Source organism: Trachurus trachurus (assembly GCF_905171665.1).
Source record: "Trachurus trachurus genome assembly, chromosome: 8".
Lineage (NCBI taxonomy): Eukaryota > Metazoa > Chordata > Actinopteri > Carangiformes > Carangidae > Trachurus > Trachurus trachurus.
In genome coordinates this window covers 1,808,233-1,832,554 of record NC_139905.1, presented here as the reverse complement: position 1 = coordinate 1,832,554, position 24,322 = coordinate 1,808,233, and the positions used below count along the sequence as shown (strand labels likewise).

Below are 24,322 nucleotides of genomic sequence, written 5' to 3'. Positions count from 1 at the left end.
AGATAGATAGATAGATAGATAGATAGATAGATAGATAGATAGATAGATAGATAGATAGATAGATAGATAGATAGATAGATAGATAGATAGATAGATAGATAGATAGATGACCTTAAGTTTCATTATAAAATATGTTTGATATTTTACATATGAAACAATAATAACACAATAGTTCCTTGTGGTTCCCGACCTGTCGCCCCCTGCTGGGCTGCGATGGGCTGACAGGTCATTTTTAAACTATCAGGCCACAAATTTGTGAAAAAAAAAGATGTTATTATATATAATTATACATACTATATATAAAAAGAAACACATTAAACATTGTTTTAGTCTGAAACAAAGTTGTAGCTGTCGGACCAAACAGCTACAGTGTGTTTGTCTGGTGCTGGTTAGAATCTACATCTGGTGGTTTTTATGGTTTTAACTCTTTCCTCAACAAGAGTTTGATTTGTTGTTTTACCGGTTCTTTATTTAGTTGGTTTGATAAATGTATAAATGTTGTGATCAACTTCCGTCATCTCGACCTCGTTCCTGAACCTGGGGATTCTTTTTTATTCTTTTTATACAACAACCACATGAATCCAGATGTTTTTTTAAAGCGTTTTGTGTGGAAAATTTCTTTTGAACTCGACGTGAAATCGTCTGTGGTTCATTTCAGTTTGTCCTCAGACTCAAACCCTGAAACCCTGCTAACATTTCCATATTTCGCACATTCTGTGTCATCAACTGTAATCTGTCTTGTCTGTAACAACATCTATGTCCCGTCTGTCCGTCCTGGGTGAGGGATCCCTCCTCTGTTGCTCACCCTGAGCTTTCTCAGATTTTTCCCCGTTAAAAGGGTTTTCCATGGAGTTTTTCCTCAGTGGATGTGAGGGTCTAAGGACAGAGGATGTTGCTACGATGCCATGTAAAGCCCTTTGAGACAAACTGTTTGTAAAAAACGGGCTATACAAATAAAATTGCCTTGCCTTGCCTTGCATGAAACCCAAAAAAAACCCAAACCTCGCTGCAGACCTGGCTTGTGGTCTTGGTCCTGCTCCGACCAATCCAAACCTCTAGAAGGGTCTGGATCGGACGGTGAGGAAGGCCGAGGCCGTCCCTCTGGACAGCGCCGGTCCTCTCCAGTGCACCTTCATGTGGTGCCTCAGGTTGGACCGGGACGAGAAGTGCTTGTCGCACTGCTGGCAGGAGAACGGCTTCTCCTTGGTGTGGATGCGGCGGTGGCAGGCGAGCGCCGTGGACACCCGGAAGGACTTGCCGCAGTCGGGGCACCGGTAGCGTTTGGGCTCGGTGTGGATTCGCCGGTGGTTCTTGAGGGACATCAGGTTGGGGAACTCCTTCTGGCAGGAGATGCAGAAGTAGGTCCCGGTCTTGTGGCTGTTCTTGTGGTTGAGCAGCGAGCTGGCGTGGCGGTACGAACGGCCACACTGGTTGCAAACGAAGCTCCTGGAGCTGCTGGGCGAACTCACCGGACTCAGATCTGAGAGGGGAGAGAAACAGGAAGGTTTTAGTTCCTGAAGACCTGAGGGACATTAATGAAGGTCTAAGTCCACCGATATGTCCCAGATTACTGAGGTCCACCAACTCATCTCTGCTCCTGACCTCTGAAGAGACTCAGAACTACCACAACAACGACCAAAACATCCACATCATTAACCTGCAAGAAAAGATTCAACAAACACACATTGTTTTGAGATTATTGTCACAACATTTGGGATTTGAAAACCTTAAAACGACTGGAGCAGCAGCTGCAGTTCCTCTCCTGACCACTAGAGTGAATCAGTCTCTAGTGGTCAGACATGTTTACAGCCTCTAGTGGTCTCTACCGATCACTTCCTGTTTATACAACTCACATGTTTACACTTAATCAAGGGGGGGTGGGGCCTCTTTGACAGACAGACTGAAGTCTCAATGTAAATCTGATGGAGAAAAGCTAAAAACTTCTATTTAATAATCATTAAGAACTCTTTTTTTTGGTCCCACGAGCTGCTGGATCTTTACTTTAGAAAAAGAAAAAGAAGAAAGGCCAGCAACACTCGTGTCCTTCTCATAGATTTTTTATTGCGAACTGCGTCGGCTGTGTGTTTTTGCGCCGACGCGGTTTGCAATAAAAAAACTATGAGAAGGACACGAGTGTTGCTGGCCTTTCTTCTTTTTCTGTAGTGCAACTTTTGGCCGTGCACCTCTTCAGTTTTGCTCCTGAAAGTTTTTTTGGAGAGTGCTTGTTTTTCCTTCTTTTGGATCTTTACTTTAGGCCCTCAGAGACTCATCAACTCGTTAAAGTTCTACGCACAAGTTGACAAAGAAACTGGTCAAATTGAATCAATCAGTTTTGACCAGAAAAGCTGCAGGACATCTTGAAGAAATTAACTTTCTGTAGAGGTTGAACGTTGGTGAGGAACAGATCAGGACAACGGACAAGGACAAGTCCTGACAGACTGAGGAACCAGGCGAGGAAGCAGCTGCTGCAGAAGTCCACAAGATGGAGAAGCTCCTTCCTGAGAGAAGAGCCAACAGCCCAGAGGACCCCGGAGAGCCATCAGGACCAGCCCGTGTCCCCCAAGCGTCCCCAACCTCATCAACACCACAGACCAACTGAGCCTGCTGTGCATATTTTCATTTGTCCAGGTCATAGTATCTCAAAGGAGGTTAAATCGAAAGCAACTGGACTTAGTTATTTGTCTAGGAAGACGTTTCACCTCTCATCCAAGAGGCTTCATCAGTTCATGTAGCATCTGACCAGGCTGGGACTGGTCCAACTATCTGGTGTGGAGACTCACTATTTAACCTCTTGTGTGGGCGTTCACAAGGGTGATGATGTCACTGGTTCCCTTTTGTGCTCCAAGTGCCAACGACAGTCGTTTAAGTGACTGTCTTTGGTGGAAAGTTGGTTTCGACTTCGTTAGTGCCTTATGTTGTTATAACGACAGTGGATCTGACCTGAACCAGACGCAGAGCCTCTAAAGACCAAGAAGCTGCTGAAGGTCCAACAAAGACCTGAAGACGAGAAAGTTCTGTTTCCATTTGAGTTAGTGAAGGAAAAAAAAAAAAACAAACACCAGCGACACCTCGAGCTGATGAGAACAGATCAGAACTTACCTACACCTGAGAGCCCGAGTCATCACGACCGAACGGCACCAGGACAACAAAACCTGCTGTCGTTGCCTGTGCAGCTTCAGGTCTCTGAGAGTCCAGGTCCTCGTTTTGTTTTTTCCAGATGTAGTTGTAGTTGATTTTAGGTGTTGAAGAAGCTCTGACCCCCAGTTTCCACCGACTCCATCTCCGCTCCGTTCTGACTCTGATCTGGAGACACAGCGCATCACAGGTGGTGGAAATGCTCTGATCGACTTCAATCCACCACTTCATTTTCCCATGATCCATTGCGTCACACCACAACGGAAGTCGGTTTTCAACTTCTGTTTCACTCCGTAGTAGCATTCTAGCGAGTGGCTAACTGGTAGCATTAGCCACAGGTGTAGGTATCAAATGTGGGGGCTCCGGGCTGCCAAAACCGTTTTGACTAAATCTGATGTTTGTTAAGTCTATAAAAGTAATTATTGAACAAACATTACTATTTCTGTGTGCACGTTTTTGTAATTAGTCATTGTTGTCGTAGTTGTTAGCTTCGCTGCTGCTGACAGCTAACGGCAGCAGCTAAGCTAACACCAGGACGTCAGCTGTTAACGACACAACATGAAACTACTCCAGTTAGCTCAGTCATGTTGGAACTAGGATATCCGCTGGAGAAAATATTATTTTCATGGGCCGTTTATTGAGTTATTGTTTATTGACACTGCTAACGGCTAACAGTTAACGGTTAGCCCAGCTAATCTAAAATGTTTGTTCAACAATTCGTTTTATAGACTTCATAAACATCAGAGTAGTCACAACGGTGATATAGTGACGTGAAAATGTGACATAAAGCTAAAACCTCGTCCGTATTGTTCTCATTAAAATTACGTGATGATTATAAATAAAGTCATCACGGCCGATGTCTATCAACCAGTCTATGCTATCAACAATACAGTCACGGTGGAATGGAGCGTCATGGCGACACCCAGCGTCATTCTCCGGAAAGTGGTGGATAGGAGTGGATTGCTCCGAGTCGGAACGGAGTGGAGACGGACTCGGTGGAAATTCAGGGTTGGCCTCTCTTCTGATTGGCTCCAATAAAAAAAAAATAGAGCAGATTTCAGAATAAAACACTCAGAGAAACCAAATCCTGCAAAGTTGTTGTTGGATGGTGGGTCCAGGTGGTGAGGGGGCGGGGCTTAGTTGTGACATCACAAAGTGACAGGAAGTCCTGACGGCTGGTTTTAAGGCTCAGTTTCTGAATACAGGCTGTGTGCATTTCTCTGTGGACTGAGGCTTTGATACTTTCACAGTATTAATAATTGTTTTATTATTTCATGTGTTTGTGATTTTGCCTGTTTTTTTTTTTATTCTGTGGTGGCAAATGTCTATTTATTGTCTGTATCTTTCTGAATTTTTCCACTCTAGGAGGCAACAACAGCTCATCTTATATAGAACTAGAGCTGCTTTATAATCACACTACACATGGACATCTACCTTTATACTGTATGGAGCTTTAAAATTGTGGACATTAACGGTGACAGTTCCACTGCTTCAGGTCTAATTCGTAGCCCTGAGTTAATTTCCAATGTTGATGTTATGAGTGTGAATTTGTAAAAAAAAAATAAACCATTTGTTGTGGTCTTTGTGTTTTGGGTTCTTTTTCTAAAGGTACTTTTGTAATACATAAAAAAAAAAAAAAAAACCTAACAATCACTTTGTGATTGATTGTGAAGGTCAGTACGGTGCTCTGTGTAAATGTATTATAATATTTATTACTCTTAAGGAATAAATAGCAAAACATCTTAAATCCAGAATTGTTTGCATTTTTCAGTTTATTGATAAAGATGATTTGAACTTTTGATGTAAAGAAACTGAACTTGTTACTTGTCGCCTGCAGTCAACAGTTCGGTGACGTGTGGAGCTGTTGGAGGAGAACGGATTGAAAACACTGAGCTCAACCGTGGGTTTTTTTTTTTCAGCTATTTATTTTCAGTACTCAGCAGTAAGGGTTATAGTATATGGACAAGTTTTTCTGTTAAGAAATGAATTATCAAAACATAGTTTATAAAAGTGTATAGTAAGCATTACATATATATGCATGAAAACAAAAAGTTAGAACTCAAAACAAAAAGGGGGTTATAATCGTTCCAAACCAATCTTTTTTTTCCATCTTCTTCTTTTTCTTCTTCTCTCTAAAAACTACTTGAAATGCAGGCGGGAAAGTGTCCACTCCGAAACAAACCAAACATGGTGAGGGAGGAAAATGCAAAAATAAAAATAGAGAATATACAGTTATTATTTGTGTTCTAGATCAAGATCACATGGACTCCTACAGCACTTGACGGTCACTGCACGGCTTTGACTTTTTATCTTTTTTCTTTTTTAAAACTAGCACCAGTGCTCCTGAAAAACGCTGACAAACTGTGTTTAACACACACACAGAGGCTCCAATAGTCAAAAACGCAATTAAATAAAAAGGAAAAAAAAAATAATAACACCAATAAATACAAGAGGTTACCATAAAAGTGTAACATAAAAAAGGTTTGAATGATGAGGACTGAATGCGCTCCAAATAAAGAGGAGGGTCACCGAGTCGTCCCTTTTCAACGTGAGTTTGATTTCTGTGAAACAGAAAGGAGGGAGGAGGGAGGAGGAAGGGATGAGGTGGGGGGGCGGCGAAGAGATAAATATGGAAGAGAGGGATGATGGGAAGGCTCGACTGAGAACAAACCGTCACAACGTCACTTGGTAAAAGGCAAAAAAATAAAAACACTTTCCATCGTGTAGTTCCAGTTCCTCAAGTCTTGACACGTTAGAACAGAGTAGAGTCTCAGAAGAGTCTCAGTGGAGCCCAGCGTCCATTAACGGCTCCATCGCCTCCACAGAACACAGGGATTGTGGGTACAGAGGGAGGGGGGGACGGGGTGGGGTGGGGAATGGGGGGGATCAGGTAGGTGTTTTACATCAACAAAGCTCTAAACTCACACATCCTACAGACTAGTGCCGTCCATTACGAGTGTTAATAATCAGAATAATAATATAAATAAATGCATCACTACAATGATCGGTCGTCTTTTTCCTTCTGAGGACAGAGCTGCAGAGAAACAGTGACAACAACAATACACAACTCAGCCCGACAATATACGTACACCACCTCCTCACTCACTCACTCGTTCGCTCGCTCGTTCCTACGGTGACGGCTGAGAGACGGATCAGGAGGCCACGCCCCCACACATGTGATGTCACACAGTTTCACCACTCGTTCACACGTACGGACTCAAACTGAGACGCGGCGCGGGCGCTCGGCGATGAGCAGCTTCAACATCTTTATTTTTTTACGTTAATGTTCAGTTATTTTGGTCGATATCGACGCCGGGAAACACGCGATGAGATACAAACCTCGCGTCAGAACGACATCGCACAGCTCGGCGCGAAAAAAAGCCCGAGTGCGATGAATCAGTCTGACGTCCCTTTTCAGAAACCGTTGCTGTGGAAACTACCTCGTCAGAAACATGGCGACTCATCGTGACCCGGCCCCGGCCCGTTACTACACGCAGTCGTTGATGAGCTGCGGCGACTTGAAGTGACGTGGCACTTCCTGTTGTATCCGTACGTGAGAATGAGACATGTTACGAAGCTTTCATACACACCGACAAACACACAAACACTCACTCACTCACACACACACACACTGACACACACACAGTTAAACCAGACCCTCAGAGACGGCAGCGTCCGGTCTTCAGCTGTCAAAGCTCCCACAAGTCACTGCTGTCACCTGGGAAACCGTTAAGGTACAAAGAAGGAGAGCGAAAGCAAAGCTCCGCCTCCACTGCACGGACTCGTTGGTCACTTAGATAAAAACAGTCGGACTTTGTTTTTCGACCAGAATGTGGGTTGAAAACATTGTGACAAAGGCCACGAGAGAAAAATTTCATCAAGACAGAACTCCTCCACTGACACTGAGAAACAACTGCAACAACAGACCAATCAGCTCCTGGGATTGAAATGGACAAGATGGCTCATCACAGGTAAAAACAAGCCAAATCAGACTTCCTCACGCCTTCATGTGGCCCCGCCCCCCTGACAGTCAGTCTGTCGTGAACGTCACTAACACAGGACTTATCAGTCTTTTTTTACGAGCTGCTCTGTGACAGTCTGAGTTCAGCTCGGCCTCTGCAGCTGACCTCGGCCGGACGGGGCAGCATGCGGGGGGGGGGGGGGGTAAGGCAGGTGCAGCGAGGTCCATGCAGTGAAAACTACATCATCATGTCTGTCTACAGTCCCGGTCTGCCTGTCCGTCTGCTGTCAGTCAGTCTGTGTGGGACGGTCGGACAGTTCGTCGTCCGTGAGGGAAGCCTCAACTCAGCAGAGGTCAGGAAAGGTGTGTGAGCGACAGAGTGTGTGTGTGTGTGTGTGTGCGCACATCCTCCATTTTCAGTCCTGTGTGTGCGTGTGTTTGTGTGTGTGTGCAGCGTCCTGCTGTCAGTGTATGTTCATGTCATGCAGGAGCTGCACTGAGGTCACACACCCTGTCCTTCACACACACACACACACACACACACACACACACACACACACACACACACACTACAGCCACACATGGAAAATGAGGAAGAGGAGGGTGAGCAGGACGAAGAGCTACGTTTTGGCATCTCCAGAAACCTTGGCATGTGACTGCCCCTCCCTCCCCTCCCCTCCCCCCTGTCTTGCCCCACCACCCTCCCTCATCCCTTAGCTTATATGAAGGGGCCGCCGGGCATACCCAGGAAGTTGGGCGCACCCATGGCCATGCGGGGGGGCGCCGTCGAGCCGCTCCAGTGCACCTTCATGTGGTGCCTCAGGTTGGACTTGGATGAGAAGCGTTTGTCGCACTGCTGGCAGGAGAACGGCTTCTCCTTGGTGTGGATGCGACGGTGGCAGATGAGTTGTGTGGACACCCGGAAGGACTTGCCACAGTCGGGACACTGGTAGCGTTTGGGCTCGGTGTGGATCCGCCGGTGGTTCTTGAGGGACATAAGGTTAGGGAACTCCTTCTGGCAGGAGTTGCAGAAGTAGGTCCCGGTCTTGTGGCTGTTTTTGTGGTTGAGCAGGGAGCTGGCGTGTCGGTACGACCGCCCACACTGGTCACAGACATGGGACTTGATGACCTCACTGGCGCCCCCACGGCTGCGGGCTTTCGCCATGCTGCCGGGGTGGAGTCCTTGCTCTTGCATCAAAGTGAGGTCGAGGCCCGACCCCCAGCCCAGCTCCTGGGAGCCCCCCGGTCGGGGCTGCTGGGCTCTGGGCTGGCGGGGCTGCGGCGTCTGGCCGTGGGTGATCTCCATGTGGAGCCGGAAGCTGGCCTGGGTGGGGAAGGCTCGTTGGCAGGACCGGCACGTCAGCTCCCGCTGCTTCTGGTGGACTCGTCGATGGTTGTAGAGCTGAGAGGAAACACGGAAGGCCTTGCCGCAGTCGTGGCAACGGTGGCGCCGTGTCTCAGAGTGGATACGGCGATGGTTCTTCAGGGCAAGCAGGTTGGAGTAGGTCTTGAGGCACACAGCGCAGTGGTAGATGCCGACGGTGTGGGTGTTCTTGTGGTTGAGGAGGGAGCTGGCATGGCGGTAGGAGCGGCCACATTGATCACATCTGTGCAGAGACAAACAAGTAAAAACAAGAAAGGGACACGAGGGGATGGGAGGAAGGAAAGGAGGAAAGAATAAGGGAGATTAGTAACTGAAGATGATAGTTTCTTTCCAGTGTTCTAGCCAAGTTAATCTCAAGTTACTGGTTACCACTTGTACTACTACTAGAATTACTAAAATATTTTCACTAGTCATCATCTAAGATGCTGCATATACAGGTATATGATCTGAAATCCGGCTTAAAGCTTTCAAACAAGACTACTTCAAAGTGGTGTACCATTTAAAGTTAAGACTGCTAGACAGGTCACAGGGGAGAGGACTGCTGGGCGGGTGAGGAAGGGAGGGACATGGGAGAAACTATGGACAAACTGGGAACTCATGTTGGGAACTAGGAGGTATCTGCCGCTCCCTGCACTGCACAAATGAACACAAGCTTCGGACAGCTTCTTTCTCATCAGAGAACTATTACAAAGACCTTCTGTAACAGCTGTCTTTTGGGTGATTACTATATCCTGAATAATGAAAATCAAACATGCCCACAGAACCTCCACCAAATCCCTTAACTGATCTGAATAACCCCTAGACATGTGCAGTGCAGCTAGCTCCAAATACTTCCTAATCTTCCCTGAGATTCAGTTTGCCTAGACATCAAAATTCAAGAGCCCCATCACATCACTGCAGTTTCTAGTCTGATAACTGGCCAGTATCATGATACTACCTAAGGAAAGCAAACACAAACAAATCAAAGACTACAATCAAAATCATAACAAGAGTAAGGAACACACAACATTAATACTTTAAATTTTGCTAATGTGCTACAAAAATATTCTACTTAAATCAAATCTGTGACAAAGTGTGCTGAGATAAAGCATGAAAACAGTACATCTACACATGAAATATTTGACTGTAAGTTGCCAAAGAAAACTAAAGTGTGTGATATATGCTAACTGAAAGCAAACGGGGTTGACTTATCTGGTCTCTCCACTAATTCAATTTGTCCAAACTTCAGAAAAATCCGAATTCCGGCACGCGTATGGTCCCAAGGAAGCCGGATTGGAGATCATATACCTGTAATAGACATGTAGAGACCTAAATTTATCTTCACTAATTTTTTCATCTTCGAAGAATCACAAACAACTGACGGGAACTCACGTGTACCGACACTCTTCGCCCTCTCCCGTGGGTGCAGTGGCCTTCCTCCTGACTTCCATGCCTACCTGGTTGTCCCCGCAGCGGTGCCTGGCCAGACCAGATCTCCCCTGGAAACTCTTCCCACAGGTGGGGCAGCCAAAGGGGGTAGCACCCTCCTCGTGGACCTTCTGGTGGTTGCGAAGGAACCTGGCGAGCCGGAAGGCTTTCCCACACGTGTGGCAGATGTGCTTCTTCCGCTGGGTGTGGATGCGCATGTGGTTGCGTAGCGCCATGTAGTTGGTGTAAGGCTTGTCACAGAAGTTGCACCGGAAGTTTCCCGTCTTGTGAGTGTGCTTGTGGTTCAGCAAGGAGCTTGCATGTTTGTAGGCGCAGCTGCAGAGGTCGCAGGCATAGGGTCTCTCATCAGAGTCCAGGTCGACAGAGCTCCTCTCCATGCTGATGTTGGTGGAGCTGTTGGTGGAGGAGGATGAAGGCAGGTGTTGGGCTGGGCAGTCGTGGGCTGCAAGCTCATCAGCTGTGGCAAAGCCTTCGCAGCAGCCATCGCACTCAAAATCCATCTGGGCCCCAGGGCCCTGCGGGCCTTTGCACAGGCCTGCTGTAGTGTGGGTAGCTAGCTGCCTCTGAGTGCGGAAGCCCTTGCCACACTCTTGGCAGTTGTGCTTCTTCTGGGCAAAGTGGAGACGTAGGTGATTTTTCATTGCCAACCTGTTGGGGTATGTTGAGTTGCAAACATTGCAGTGGTACTCCCCAATTTTGTGAAGGTTCTTGTGGTTGGCGAGGCTGCCTGCATGCCGATATGTCTTTCCACATTCTTCACAGGCAAAAGGTCGACGTCCACTCTCAGCTGGGTCAAACTTTTGAGGCCTGGAGGTTCCAGCTGAAGAGTAGGGCTTTTTGAACCCCTGGTGGCTGTACTTGACACTCATTGCGTGGCTTTTTGATGACTCTCCTCTCATAGTCTGCATTTGAGATGGGCCAGGTTGCTGAAAACGGGAACCGTTGGGACCACTTCGAACAAGGCCTTTGGCCCGATGTTCCTCGTGGAGCCGGAGGTGGTTGATCAGCTGCTTCTGGATCTTGAAGGCCTTGCCACATTCTTCACACTTGTGCCTGCAGAGAAAAGGCAGAGATGAAGAAAGTACAATAGAGTTGATAAAATACATGAATAACCAACACTGAGTTAGCAATGGCTGTGAGCATGACCTTTTGAGGAGGCAGTTACCTCAACCCTAACCCAAATTTTACTCAGTTTCGCCCACAGCTCAAATTCCAATCAGTATGGGTACAATATCTTATCATCAATTTAGGTGCAAGAGTTTGGTGATAAATCGAGTCAGATTTTAAAAATCAGTATGGCTGAACATGGCAAACAATGTTCAAAAGAGACAAAATACTAAATATCTTTGGCCATCAGCCTCCACATCGGATTTAGGAACCACATACCAAATATAGGTAAAGTTCACGTAGTGCTGTTAGTGGAAACCCTGTCTTTCATCTTATACCTCACCAACTGGGATAAACTCAAAGTGATAGTGATCTCATACAATATTCCTACAATGACCTTCCATGGACATAAAATAAAGAACTACCTTTAATAGCATGACAACTCCTGCCCAATTGAAATCAAACAAGAAACTGAATCAGGGACTTACCTCTTCAGGTCAAAGTGGGTCCTTTGGTGATTCTTGAGAGCCAGCAGATTGTAGTAGCGTTTCTGACACACCAAGCAGCGGAAAACACCGGTCTTATGGGACTTCTTGTGGTTGAGGAGTGAGCAAGGATGTCTGTATCCTCGGCCACACTGGTCACACTTGTGGGGCTTGTCACTTTGGTCAACCATTGGCCTACGTCCATCACCACCAACATCACGGCTCCCTCCAGCAACCCCACCACCGACGCCATCTCCTCCAGACATCCCTTTGGCTCCATTCAGGCCCTGCTTGCTCAGTGAGCCAGCCCGGTTCTTACCTGGGCACAGGTGGGTAATGAGGTGGTGACGGTCAGCAAAAAACATGCCACAGTCGACACAAATGTGGTTGCGTCCGTCCATCTTGTCATTGCCATTAGCAGAGCTGCCTACAATACCCTGTTGCTGGCCATCTGGCCTTTGGGGGCCGTGAACTAGCTGATGATTCAGGAGGTCTTGCTTTCTGGAGAAGCTCTGGCCACAGGTGGAACATATCATTCTCCAATCCTGCGGCAGACTAGAAGGCCCTGGCGCTGTGGGGTTATTGGCATGGCTACGCAGGTGGCTCCTGAGAGCTCTGAGGCTGGCATAGTGGTTGCCGCAAACCGAGCACTGATACACTTCTCCATCATCATCATCGTCTTTGTCATTGCTCCCCATTCTTTTGCCTCCGCTCTGGGAGTACTGTCGTTGGTTGCCACCTTCTTTTAGGCTGCTGGAACTCCCAGCAGGCAGCGACGTTCCACTGGAGCTGTGATAGTTCATGCTGCCCATAAAACCATTGGACATGTTGCTCTGCTGCTGTTGTGGCTGCTGCGGGCCATGGCGGGGACACATGTGTGACTTGATGCCAGACACATCTCCATACATCTCACCGCAGTCGGCACACACATGTCTGTCTGCCTGACGGTGAGCAGAGTTGCTCTGGGAAAGTGAGCTGCCGTCAAAGCGATCATGGAATTCGAGAGAGTCCAACCCACTGCTGTGGCCACCGTCTGGTACAAAGTGGGCAGCATCACCAAGATTCCCTGGCAGTGAGATTGGAGTGGTGGCACCGCTGCCTTCCTGGACGTAGTTCTGCTGGGAGTCCAGAGTTAGGGGCTCTGAAGATAGCCAATCATTACCGTCGCTACCGATAGGCTGGTTGGAGGTTCGTCCCTTGTGGCTTCGTAGGTGGCTGTGCAGCGCTGCCAGGTGAGGGTACTGCTTACAGCAGATGGTACACTGGTAGTGGCCTGTCTGATGGCAGCGTTTGTGGTTGACCAGACTTCCCGCATGTCGGTAGCTTTTCCCACACTCCCCGCACTTGAAGCGCCGCTCTCCGTCATCTGGAGAATTTGCTTGGGGCACACGACCACCAGAGGGAGAAGACACGGAGCCCTGTGATCCAGAACTGAGTGTGTCTGAGTTTAGGATGGAGTTGTCTTGGCCATGGGAGCCAGGGTGGGGATCATGGGTCAGGTAGTGGACCTTCAAGGTCTCCAGATCCGGGTGTCCTGCGCCACAGTATGCACAGGTGTAAATGGGATTGTTGACTGGAGGGCCCATTATGGGATCATAGGGACCTCTCTTGTCACTGGGCAGAGGTGGCAGGGGCAAGGGGTCCCCCAGGGCTGGGGTGTACGCTGGGGATCGTACTGCACTCAGATTGTGAGGCATGATGCCTGGGAAACTGCGAGGTAATCCAAGGGAGGGTGAAGCCGCGTTGTGCAGCAGGATGTGCTCTTGGAAGTCCGCCTTGTTTGGCAGAGCTATCTGACACAGGTGGCAGAAGCAGGCGGGGTCACTCTGGGATGACTGAGTGCCACTGCTGCTACTGCTGCTCACCATGGATGCCCCAGGGGTCTTGAACTTCGAATGAGTTCTCTCGTGGCTGTTTAAGGCAGCCAGGTTGCTAAATTGTTTGAAACACACAGAGCACTTAAAAGTTCCTTGTTGGTGACACTTCTTGTGGTTCACCAGGCTACCGTGATGCCGGTACGTTCTGTCACACTGATCACACTTGAAGGGTCTGTCCCAAGCGTCGTCGGATTCAGGGGAGCCTTTCTTTCCGTGGTCGACTGTCTCGTGGCTTTGGAGGACACTATGTCCCATACCACTATTATTCAAATGAGAGCGCCCAAACCCGTCAGAGAGGTCCTGGGCGAGACCGTAGTCTCTCTCGTCGTGGCCTGCCTCCTCAGGTACCTCTTCGCTCTCTTCTTCTGTGTGTGCACTACTAGGGGATAAAGTATGGATACGGAGGTGGTTCTTCAAAGCTACAGCGTTTGGCAGGGTACGGGTACAAACAGGACACTGGAATGAACCCACTTCGTGAGACTTTTTATGATTAGCTAGACTAGCAGCGTGCTTGTAAATTCGGCCACACTGTTCACACTCAAAACGTCCGTTTTCTTCTTGCTGATAATGTGCTTTCATATGCTCTAGAAGACTTGGAGTACTCGGGCAAACCATATCACACTCTTTACAGGGGAAACCCTTGGCACGACTCATATCATGCATTGCCATAGTACTCTAAAGCAAATAGGTTGGAGAAAATCACGTTCACAACAAGGTAATGAACAGTGATATTAAGGAGGCTGGGGAGGAAAGAGCGGGCTTAGCTCTTCAGCTGAGGGAAGGGGTGGCGGCCATTTTCTCCCGAAGAGCCGTTAGTGCAGGTCCAACCAATCAGGACCCACCCTGGGAGGTGGCGGGCCTGCGGGGTCACACCGGCCAATGAGGTATCACTGTGAAGACAAGAGAAAGAAAAAAAGGGGATCACTTAAAGAACTGTCATTTAACCTTGTTTTTTAGACAATAATTGATGGGAAATAACATCAATCAGTTGTCACCTTAAACTCTTAGAACATACTACAATAACCTAATGAATTAACTAATTACTTGAAAAGTAATTAAGTAGTTTTCCTTCACTAAGAGCTGGGGGTGTAACGGTTTTTGTATTCGTCTTGTGCCGTCACGGTACACAGGTCACGGTTCGGTGCACGCAGTCACACGACGACTACGTCTGAGTGAGTATTAAAAAAAAAAAAACGAGGGCAAAGATGTTTCATGGATGTGTGGTGCTTCACTAGAAACACATCAAACATGTTAATGCTGCGTTACCCCGATATGCCAATCATTGGTGCAAGGAGAAAGACAACTTGTGTGCAACAACTTATCCCGCTGCTTTTAAGCCTCTTGACATAAACACAGACAGGACCAGAAACATCACCAAAACAACTCTGCTGGCGGACGTACTACAGCGTTACGGCGCCACACACAGGCCTGGTGGATGTACTACAGCGTTTAGAGTCGTTTTCAGTGGATCAGAGTGGACGCAGATATTTGCTGAAACGATGCCGTGTTTATGGAAATCTTTTTCAAAATGAACAAGAGAAAGATTGTTTTGGGATAAGCTCCGTTTCCATATGGACAAGGCCTAAGTCTGGACTGTCTGAATCACACCGTTTCTCCCACCTGACAGCACTCAACAGCCTGCAGGACACACCTTTGTTTAAAGTGTAAAGAGGCTGAAGCTCACTATGCACCTCCCCCCCACCCAACCAATATCAACAAACACACTGAGCCGAACCTGCCCACCAACAGTCAACTGATTTCACACTAGTGCGACCGCAGTGAAGGCGTTCACACCATCACTGGAACAAACAACAGCAGATTTGCTGCTATATTGAATCAGATGAAGGAAAAACTGAGGGAACAACAAACTCAATCTCTTTTAGGTTTTCTGCTGATTATATGAAAGACGCAACTTCAATATGTTTAAATAAATCATCAATAAGACAATTTGAGATTATTGAAGTGTATTACAGTGAATTAACAGATGAAACCAACTAATAACTGCAACTAAGCAACAACTTAAAATTGTACAAATCATATGAAATTATAAACAATATGATCAAATCAATTAAGATGGTCACATGACAACGTTAACTTTGGTTTGGTTGGTACAACACACTGATCATGTGGTTTATACACTCTCTGATCAAACAGTTCCTCATCACGTTTTCAGTCCTGAACATCATTATTCAAATTTTCATTATTTTGAGTTGTTTTTTTATTTAAGAAATGTATTTTTGGGGGTAATTTTAAAGAACTTTTGGCAGGAAATGATTATCAATTATAATTATTTACCTAAATATTCATCTATATTAATGAAAGTCTCAGAGCTGAAACTGTGTTGGCCTGAAAACACAAATAATGATGATTATGTCGTCTAACATTGACTCTGTTCTGTTTGTGTGTTTTAATGTAAGAAGCTGCAGCAGCCGCCTCGGTCTCAGATGAGGAAGAATAAAACCTCACATTCATCTCAGGAACCAACTATTGTGTAAATTATTGATTAATCCTCCTATTATTTCCTCAATTAATCTTCTGATCAATACGACTCCAGCGGTGAAAAATGTCTGGTACACCGACACCAAGGAATGAAATGTCAACACACACAAGAGGTGAAAAACGGTGCGTTAACACACACACACAGACACACAAACACACACAATCCCTCAGTAACCAGTCAGTAATCAGATCAATAGTTGCTTAAGGAGCAAAGTGATTAAAGCGAGTCGATGCCTGTGACAGTGTTAACGAGCTAATCTGGACTCTGTAACAGATTACACCAGGACGTCGGGGTAATCTACTGTCTCTACACACACACACACACACACACACGGTGTTAGCGTCGAGTGTGGTTTGTTAGTTCAACCAGCACTGGTCTTTATTATTAGTTAACAGCAGTTAATTGGCTCGACCATAACAACCGTCGCCGACTGACTGAGTAATGGAGTTACGCCATTGGTCGAACCTGAGTGTTATGACAGGTGAGAGGGAAACAATCCTGTTAAAGAGCAGTTTTCACCTTTTTAAACACATATTATATTATATTATACAGGGTTCCTACACATTTGAAATTTCCAAATTCCATACTTTCTCCAGACCCTAATTTCCAGACTTCTCGGTAAAAAAAAATCTAATAATTTGTGATATTTAAGTAAATAGATGTGCAAAATATTAAAAAAAAAACAAAAAAAACATGCAATTTATCTTGTTTTCATTATTTTGAATGTGAATGCCATTATGCAACCAAATAATTTCCAGGAGATTGTAGCTAGGTACAATAGCACATACAAAATAGTTAACCCAATAACTTCAGATAAGACCAAACCAAGATAAGATAAATAAAATAAAATAAATATATTTCCATACTTTTCATACTTGCATAGGAACCCTGAATATTACATTATTAATTATATTATATTATTTACTCATCTGAACAGGTGAGATGTTTAAAAATCAAACACACTGATCCAGCTGTGTCGGACAGATGTGACCTCACAGGTGTTTCATTAGACTCAACTCATCATCAATTCAATTTTAATTCATCAATCAGTATTTTTAGACCAGCAGAAAGTCATTGATTATTAATAACTGAGACAATGAGTCCATTAACAATGCAGCCAGGTCAGTTATTGATCTGACTGGTGTTTATTTAAAGATATTAAATAGTTAGGACAAATTATTAAACCTAAATATTATGGAAAATATGGGATGTTTGTGATAATACTCTGGCTTCTCCCACTACACCTGAGGACCCGAGGCCTGGATGTGATTGGCTGTGGAGCTCAGCAGTGATGTATTATTTATTCATTTATTACATCTGAATGAGTTCAAACACTCACAGGTCGATTGATTTAATTATTGATCTACAATCACAGGAAATAAGAGTGAATGAAGTGAATGAATCGTTAGAACATCTCAGAGTTTTTACTGTAAAGTTCGTTAAAAACAGGAAAGAAAACGTTGCTGTATTAAAACGTCAGCTGATGATCAGTTTTATTTATTTATAACAACACATGACAGTGATATTTGTACCACGAACCATTAAAAGACTAAAAGCCATCGTCTGCTCTATATTATTGATTCATCAACAAACCGCTAATCAGATAAAAACTGTGTCAACTCTGAGAAAAAGTGGAAAATATCACAAACCAAACCAATAATTGTTTGATTAATTTTCCAGATTATGAGTCGTGTTGTGGTATATTTGGTAAAGATACGACCACTTCCACAAATGTTTCTTAAAAAGCATCTCAACACTCATTCCAGTCCAGTTATTTTTTAAACACCAACACAAACACAACTCATTCTCCTTAATGAGACTCTGGTGAGATCATCACCTGAACCACATCTGGTTTTATAGGAAGATTATAAAAACCACTGCTGGGATTAAACATCCACATTATCCCACAAATACTGATTTATAAACTCTTCCTGAGATAAAATATTCATATTGTGTTGTTTAGGAATGAATATGAACATGTTTTCTTTGCATTATTATTATTCAAGGTCTGAAAAGACTTGATATTTTTTGTTATTTTGACCTGTTTTTGACATTTTTAGGGAGGAATGTTGTTAGTGTCAGTTTTAAAGGGATAGTTCACCCAAAATTCAAATTTCACTCATTATCTCCTCCCCCTCATGTGGACTAAGGGCTGGGAGAAGTTTCAGAGTCCTCCGTGGCTTCTCTGAGTTACAGGGGGTCTCGGCGTAGCAGTGCATGTCCATATGACGGTTGCAAATGGATACCAACTGTCTTCGTAACAAAAAGACACACCAAAAAACATCCAGATACCTCCATGCTGCTCGTATGTAATGTCCGTCTTGTATTGAAGCCCCGACATGAGAAATTGTTCCTTGTTTTTTTTTTAATAAGTCTATATTTTAAGCTTGTTTGTAGCGGAAGCTCCCAGTGAATTGAGACTGAGACACTGGGAGCTTCCGCTACAAACAAGCTTAAAATATAGACTTATTTAATTTTTTTCGGAACAATTTCTCATGTTGGAGCTTCAATACAAGAGGGACATTACGTACGAGCAGCATGGAGGTATCTGGATGTTTTTTGGTGTGTCTTTTTGTTACGAAGACAGTTGGTATCCATTTGCAACCGTCATATGGACATGCACTGCTACGCCGAGACCCCCTGTAACTCAGAGAAGCCACGGAGGACTCTGAAACTTCTCCCAGCCCTTAGTCCACATGAGGGGGAGGAGATAATGAGGGAAATTTGAATTTTGGGTGAACTATCCCTTTAATTACTTAGTTTAAAGGAGCCACGGTCGCGTATAAGTTCATGTGCAAGATCATTCTCTAAAGCAAATTCAGTGTCCCTGTTAAAGGCAGGTAATTTTGAAGTAATCTAAAAGTAATCCAGAAAGTAGGCTATTCAGATTACATTGCTTTACTTGAGTAATCCAAATACATTACAGATTACTTTTCAGGACATGTAATCAGTAATCTGTAGGGGAATACATTTTAAACTTCAATGTTGTAGTCTATGTGCCCTGGTGTCTTTCTCCCATGTTTTTAGTCCATGTGTTGTGTGTTTGTCTTCCTTATTTTTAAATCCATGTGTAGCTACTGTCTACCATCAAATAGGACCACAATGGAAATAAACCTTTGGGCTTTATTGTGTTTTTAATCCTTTTGAACACTTGTCTAATGTTGTTCAATAAAGTTTTCAATTCAATTTTCAAAAGTAAACGCTGATAGTCAATAATGAGCTGATCGATCGGAGGTGCAGTGGCTGACTGAGTTTAAACAGCTGCAGACTCTCACTCCCTCGGCTCAGCAGCCAATCACAGCCTCTCTCTCTATTTCTCTCTGTGTGTCTCTGCTCAGCTTCAGATAAAGTAAACAAACCGAGTCCCGGCTGCTCGTTAACGCGCGCGCCCTTTATTCACCTACACACACACACACACACACACCGGAGGCACGCGGCTGTTTGCAGGTATAATCCAGGTAGCATGGATTCACACACACCAACAGAGAGAGTCTGCAGCCTGCATCATCATCATCCTCATCCATATTCTCTCGGTCTATCCGTGCACAAAGGGCCGGTCGGTGTGTGTGTGTGTGTGTGTGTGTTGTGTTTCCTGCAGCTTTTTGCTCCAATAACTAAAAAAAAAAACACACAGTTTGACCAGTCAACTCTCTGCAGACTGGGATCAACTGGGTTGGTTAAATTAAATGAGTCCGGTGCTGCTGCTGCTGCTTGGTTGGTTGGTTGGAACAAAACCCTGCAGCAGCCACACCGGAACAGTTTATAAACATGCCTGTGAGTGTGTCTGTATGTGTGTAAATTAACGGAGAGAGGCTGCAGCTCCCTGACCTTGGCCCGTCTCTCCCTCCTTCTCCTTCTCAGCATGAACATAACATGAATGTGTCGGGGACAAAGCGGGGCTTCTCCTCCTTCCTCCCTCGGCCGACATTTCCTCCCCTTCCTCCGGCCTGATTCCCCCCGATTCAACCCGCGGAGAAACACACAAAACACACAAAACAACCGGCCAGAAGCAGCTGGAGAAGCGGCGGCAGCAATGAGGGGGAGAAAGGGGTGAGAACCGTCGGTGTGTGTCCGACATGATGCTCGCAGCAGAGCGGGACAACACCTCCCCACCCAGCCTCGACTCTCACTGAGCCCCTCATCTCCATCGGAAAATGGCTTTCCCTCCGCAGCAGCAGAAGAGCCATTTTCCCCCCATGCTAACGGAGCTAGCTGCTCTGCTCTGTCTACCGTTACCCACACAAACACAGCCTGCTAGCCCGCCTGCTGCAGCCCCCAGCCCGGGTAAACACCCTCCGACCGCCGATCACACGGTGCAGATTAAAGAACCGGGTCAATCCGGATTAGATTCTGTCTTTTTTTTAGTTAAAAAAATCTTGCATTTTGTGGATAAAAGCTATTAAAAAAATAGGAAAAACAGGCAGAAACACGGCCGAGCTAGCGCTAGCATTAGCATTAGCTCCTGGTGGCTAGCTAGCTAGCAGCAGCAGTTGCCCCCCCGCGATGACAGAGGGGGGGAGAAAACGGAAGTTCAACACTACAAAATGGCACAACAACAACAACAACACAATTACAACACAGATTAAACCGACTGTGTGTTTTTATTTCCAGGCGGTAATTAATAAATAAATAAATCCCCACCGCTGAGGTTAGCGCCGCCGCTGCAGCAGCTAGCCTAGCCTAGCCTAGCCTAGCATCCCGAGGCTAGCCCGGAGCTACACAAAGATCTCGACACACACACACACACACACCGCGGCCCCCGCTTCACTCCGCGTTAAAAACCCTCGTTTTTCTCTCCGTTTCCCGCTCCAGGCTCACACACTTACCCCTCGGTCGGCCCCTGCCCCGCGGTGTGGACGACGCAGCGGCGCGGAGCTGCAACACGGGACAGTTTCACGGATTAGACATGGTTATTATTTCTCCTCCCGCTGCTCAAACCGCCGACTTTTGCTGCTGCTGCTGCTGCTGCTGCTCGGGTCTTCCCCCCCCTTCGCCTCTCCTCTCCTCGCCGCGCCGCTCCGACGCTCCGACGCGCACTTCCTGAGCGGCAGCGAACACGGCGACGCGTCATCATGCGCAGAACAAAATACAATAAAATAAAATAAAATAAAAATATTTCAGTTCAGCAGCAGTCTAGTCTAGTGTAGTCTCACCCGGGTCAGCAGCAGCGCGGATCTCAGTCAGACTTGTTGTTGTTGTTGGCGCAGTTCGGCCCCTCAAACCAAACCGAGCCGAGCCGAGCCGAGCCAGGCTGCTGGACTGGATGGTCGCGGGGCAAATGACACACTGAGGTCATTTTACCAAAACCAAAACCAAAGGCTGTGGCACCGTGGAAACCGACCAGGGTCCACTGATGGGCCTCTTATCAATTCATCTATTAGTTTTAACCAGAACAAAGAGATCAGATCACATCACCCCAGCAGTGAAGTTGGATATTTGACAGACATTTGCTCCTTCTCAATAGGCCTACATAAAAAATTCATAGAAAATATAAGATGTGTTCAAATGCAATAAACAGAGGTGTGTGTTGTGTTGGTTTTGAGCCAACAGGTCACATGACCTGGGAGTTATTGAGCTACAATGCTCATATTTACAGTATAAAATACTTAATTTTACATCTCTAAATATTTATTATTAATTTATTTCATGTAAATATGAGCCTTATAGCTCAATAACTCCCAGGTCATGTGACCTATTTGCTCAAAATCAACACAGGACAGAATATCTAAGCCTCCTCTATTACACACACCTGTATTTATTGCATTTAAACACATTTCATATTTTATATGAATTTTGAATGTATTTTATAGGCTACTGTAAATATGAGCATTATAGCTCAATAACTCCCAGGTCATGTGACCTGTTGACTCAAACACACAGGATGGTAGGGCTAAGCCTCCTCTACTACACACACCTCTTTTTATTGCATTTGAACACATCTTATATTGAAATTTTAATGTATTGAGAAGGAGCGAATGTCTGTCAAATATCCAACTTAAAGCAATACTTACCGATCTGGCATTTCACTCAGCACAGCACAAACATTTGAAAATCAACAGCTCCACCTCCCTCACAAGTCCCACCCACCTCTCCCTCCTGCCGCATCTCCACGAGCCCCCTCCCTCCCTGCTGCATGCGTTGGCATGGCAACGGTAAACAGAACAGGAACGCGAGTGAAACGGGAACAACACAAACACAACACCGGAGTTTTAAACCGTATAAACGGACTCAGTGATGATGACTGATGAGTTTTATAATAAACTGTTGTTAGCCTACTGCTACTGGAGACGCAGGGGAAGTGATTGTTACAGATTACAGTTCTCAACGAGCCGGGCTGGCGGCCGGACCAGCGCCACCTGATGCGCTGGTTCAGGCCGAAAATAAATCCAGACCGAGCCAAGTCGAGCCGCGCCGGTCCGGAGTTCAACCGGGTCCGGACCGCTGAGAACTCACAGAGCTAACAGTAGCCTAGCCGTTAGCACAGAGCTAACAGTAGCCTAGCCGTTAGCACAGAGCTAACAGTAGCCTATATAGCTACTAGCCGTTAGCACTGGATGCTTTATAGACACATGTGACTTCCTGTGTTTACGTATCGGGGCTGCTCACTATAACGTTACAATATCAGACATGAAACTCCGCGACCAGCTGCGGCTGCAGTTATTGGTCTTTTAAAAAACTATTTATTTCCAAAAACCTTCTTTCTTGTGTGTTGTGACTCTAGTCTCCTCTGCTCTGTGTGTCCTGCTACTGCTCTGTCAATAAGCGTTCTTCCTGGTCGGGAGGGGGAAGAGGAGGAGAGGGGTGCGCAAAGTGATTACATATTAAGTAGGTTCGGTCGCTCGTCAAATCTTATTAATCGGACCGAATAATATTATTGGTCAGACTTTTCTCAGAATTATATGAGAATGAAAAAATGATGAGTTTTTAACCCTGTTGGGTTTCTCTTACATTTTAATGTATCATCAGATTATTAATAGCATTTTAACTTAGACAAAGAAATGTGCAAAAGTTCCAGAAAGGTAAGTATTGCTTTAAAACTAACTTCACTGCGGTAGTTCTTAGACCTTACATTGGCTCCCAGTCAGCTACAGAATAGATTTTAAAGTTCTGCTACTGGTTTACAAATCACTGAATGGATTAGGTCCAGAATACATGAATGACATGTCAGTAGAGTCTAAACTACATGAATGACGTGTTAGTAGAGTCTAAACTACATGAATGACATGTTAGTAGAGTCTAAACTACATGAATGACATGTCAGTAGAGTCTAAACTACATGAATGACATGTCAGTAGAGTCTAAACTACATGTTAGTAGAGTCTAAACTACATGAATGACATGTTAGTAGAGTCTAAACTACATGAATGACATGTTAGTAGAGTCTAAACTACATGAATGACATGTCAGTAGAGTCTAAACTACATGAATGACGTGTTAGTAGAGTCTAAACTACATGAATGACGTGTTAGTAGAGTCTAAACTACATGAATGACATGTTAGTAGAGTCTAAACTACATGAATGACATGTCAGTAGAGTCTAAACTACATGAATGACATGTTAGTAGAGTCTAAACTACATGAATGACATGTCAGTAGAGTCTAAACTACATGAATGACATGCTAGTAGAGTCTAAACTACATGAATGACATGTTAGTAGAGTCTAAACTACATGAATGACATGTCAGTAGAGTCTAAACTACATGAATGACATGTTAGTAGAGTATAAACTACATGAATGACGTGTCAGTAGAGTATAAACTACATGAATGACATGTTAGTAGAGTCTAAACTACATGAATGACGTGTCAGTAGAGTCTAAACCCAGTAGAGCTCTGAGATCTACTGACTCAGGTCAGATAGTGGAGCTCAGAGTTCAGACCAGACACATTTAGCTGTGATGCTGCAACAACTGGAACAAACTACCAGCAGAACTGAGATCAGCCCCAACTGTCAGCACTTTTAAATCCAGGTTAAAAACATTTCTCTTTCCACATGCTTATAGCTGAGCTCTTTTTAAGAACTTAAAACTTTATCTATTTTATTTTATTTTACTTTTATTGGCTCTTGCTTTTAACTCTGTTTTTAGTGTTTTATGCTTCTTTTTTCAAATGTTTTGTCTTTATGTAAAGCACATTGAGTTGCCTTGGTATGAAATGCGCTGTATAAATAAAGATGCCTTGCCTTGCCTAGTGATTGACTATCTATCTCTATAGCCTATTGATAAGAGCACACACACGCGTTCATAACACAAGATACAAAAATATATGACCTTTCTATAAATAGCAGTTTTTGTTTCAATGAGCGTTTTTATTCTGAGAATATTATTTATTGATGTCGGCCTGTTGATCACAGAGAGAAACTGACTGAACGGAAAAGGGCTGATTTGATAGGTAGAAAAATACATGAAAAGAGCACACACTAAAAACATGATTATTGATGATGCT

The 24,322-nt window shown here is 45.1% G+C and overlaps 1 protein-coding gene across 2 annotated transcripts; it reads right to left on the bottom strand.

Annotated features, from left to right (window-relative positions):
• Window positions 1-89: 89 nt before the first annotated feature.
• Window positions 90-20,869, bottom strand: LOC310989499 (zinc finger protein 646). Of its 2 annotated transcripts, none has more exons than XM_083976581.1 (5): window positions 20,704-20,869; window positions 11,504-14,267; window positions 9,852-10,961; window positions 7,841-8,703; window positions 90-1,480 (listed from the first exon to the last, which is right to left on the bottom strand). In XM_083976581.1, exons 2-5 carry the CDS (start codon window positions 14,044-14,046, stop codon window positions 1,056-1,058), a joined length of 4,941 nt encoding a protein of 1,646 aa, XP_083832707.1. In that variant the 5' UTR covers window positions 14,047-14,267; window positions 20,704-20,869; the 3' UTR covers window positions 90-1,055. The 2 variants fall into 2 exon arrangements, 1 of the variants encoding a protein (XP_083832707.1); XR_014595540.1 differs by lacking the exon at window positions 90-1,480 and adding an exon at window positions 5,059-7,612 and having other exon boundaries at window positions 7,643-8,703.
• Window positions 20,870-24,322: the final 3,453 nt, after the last annotated feature.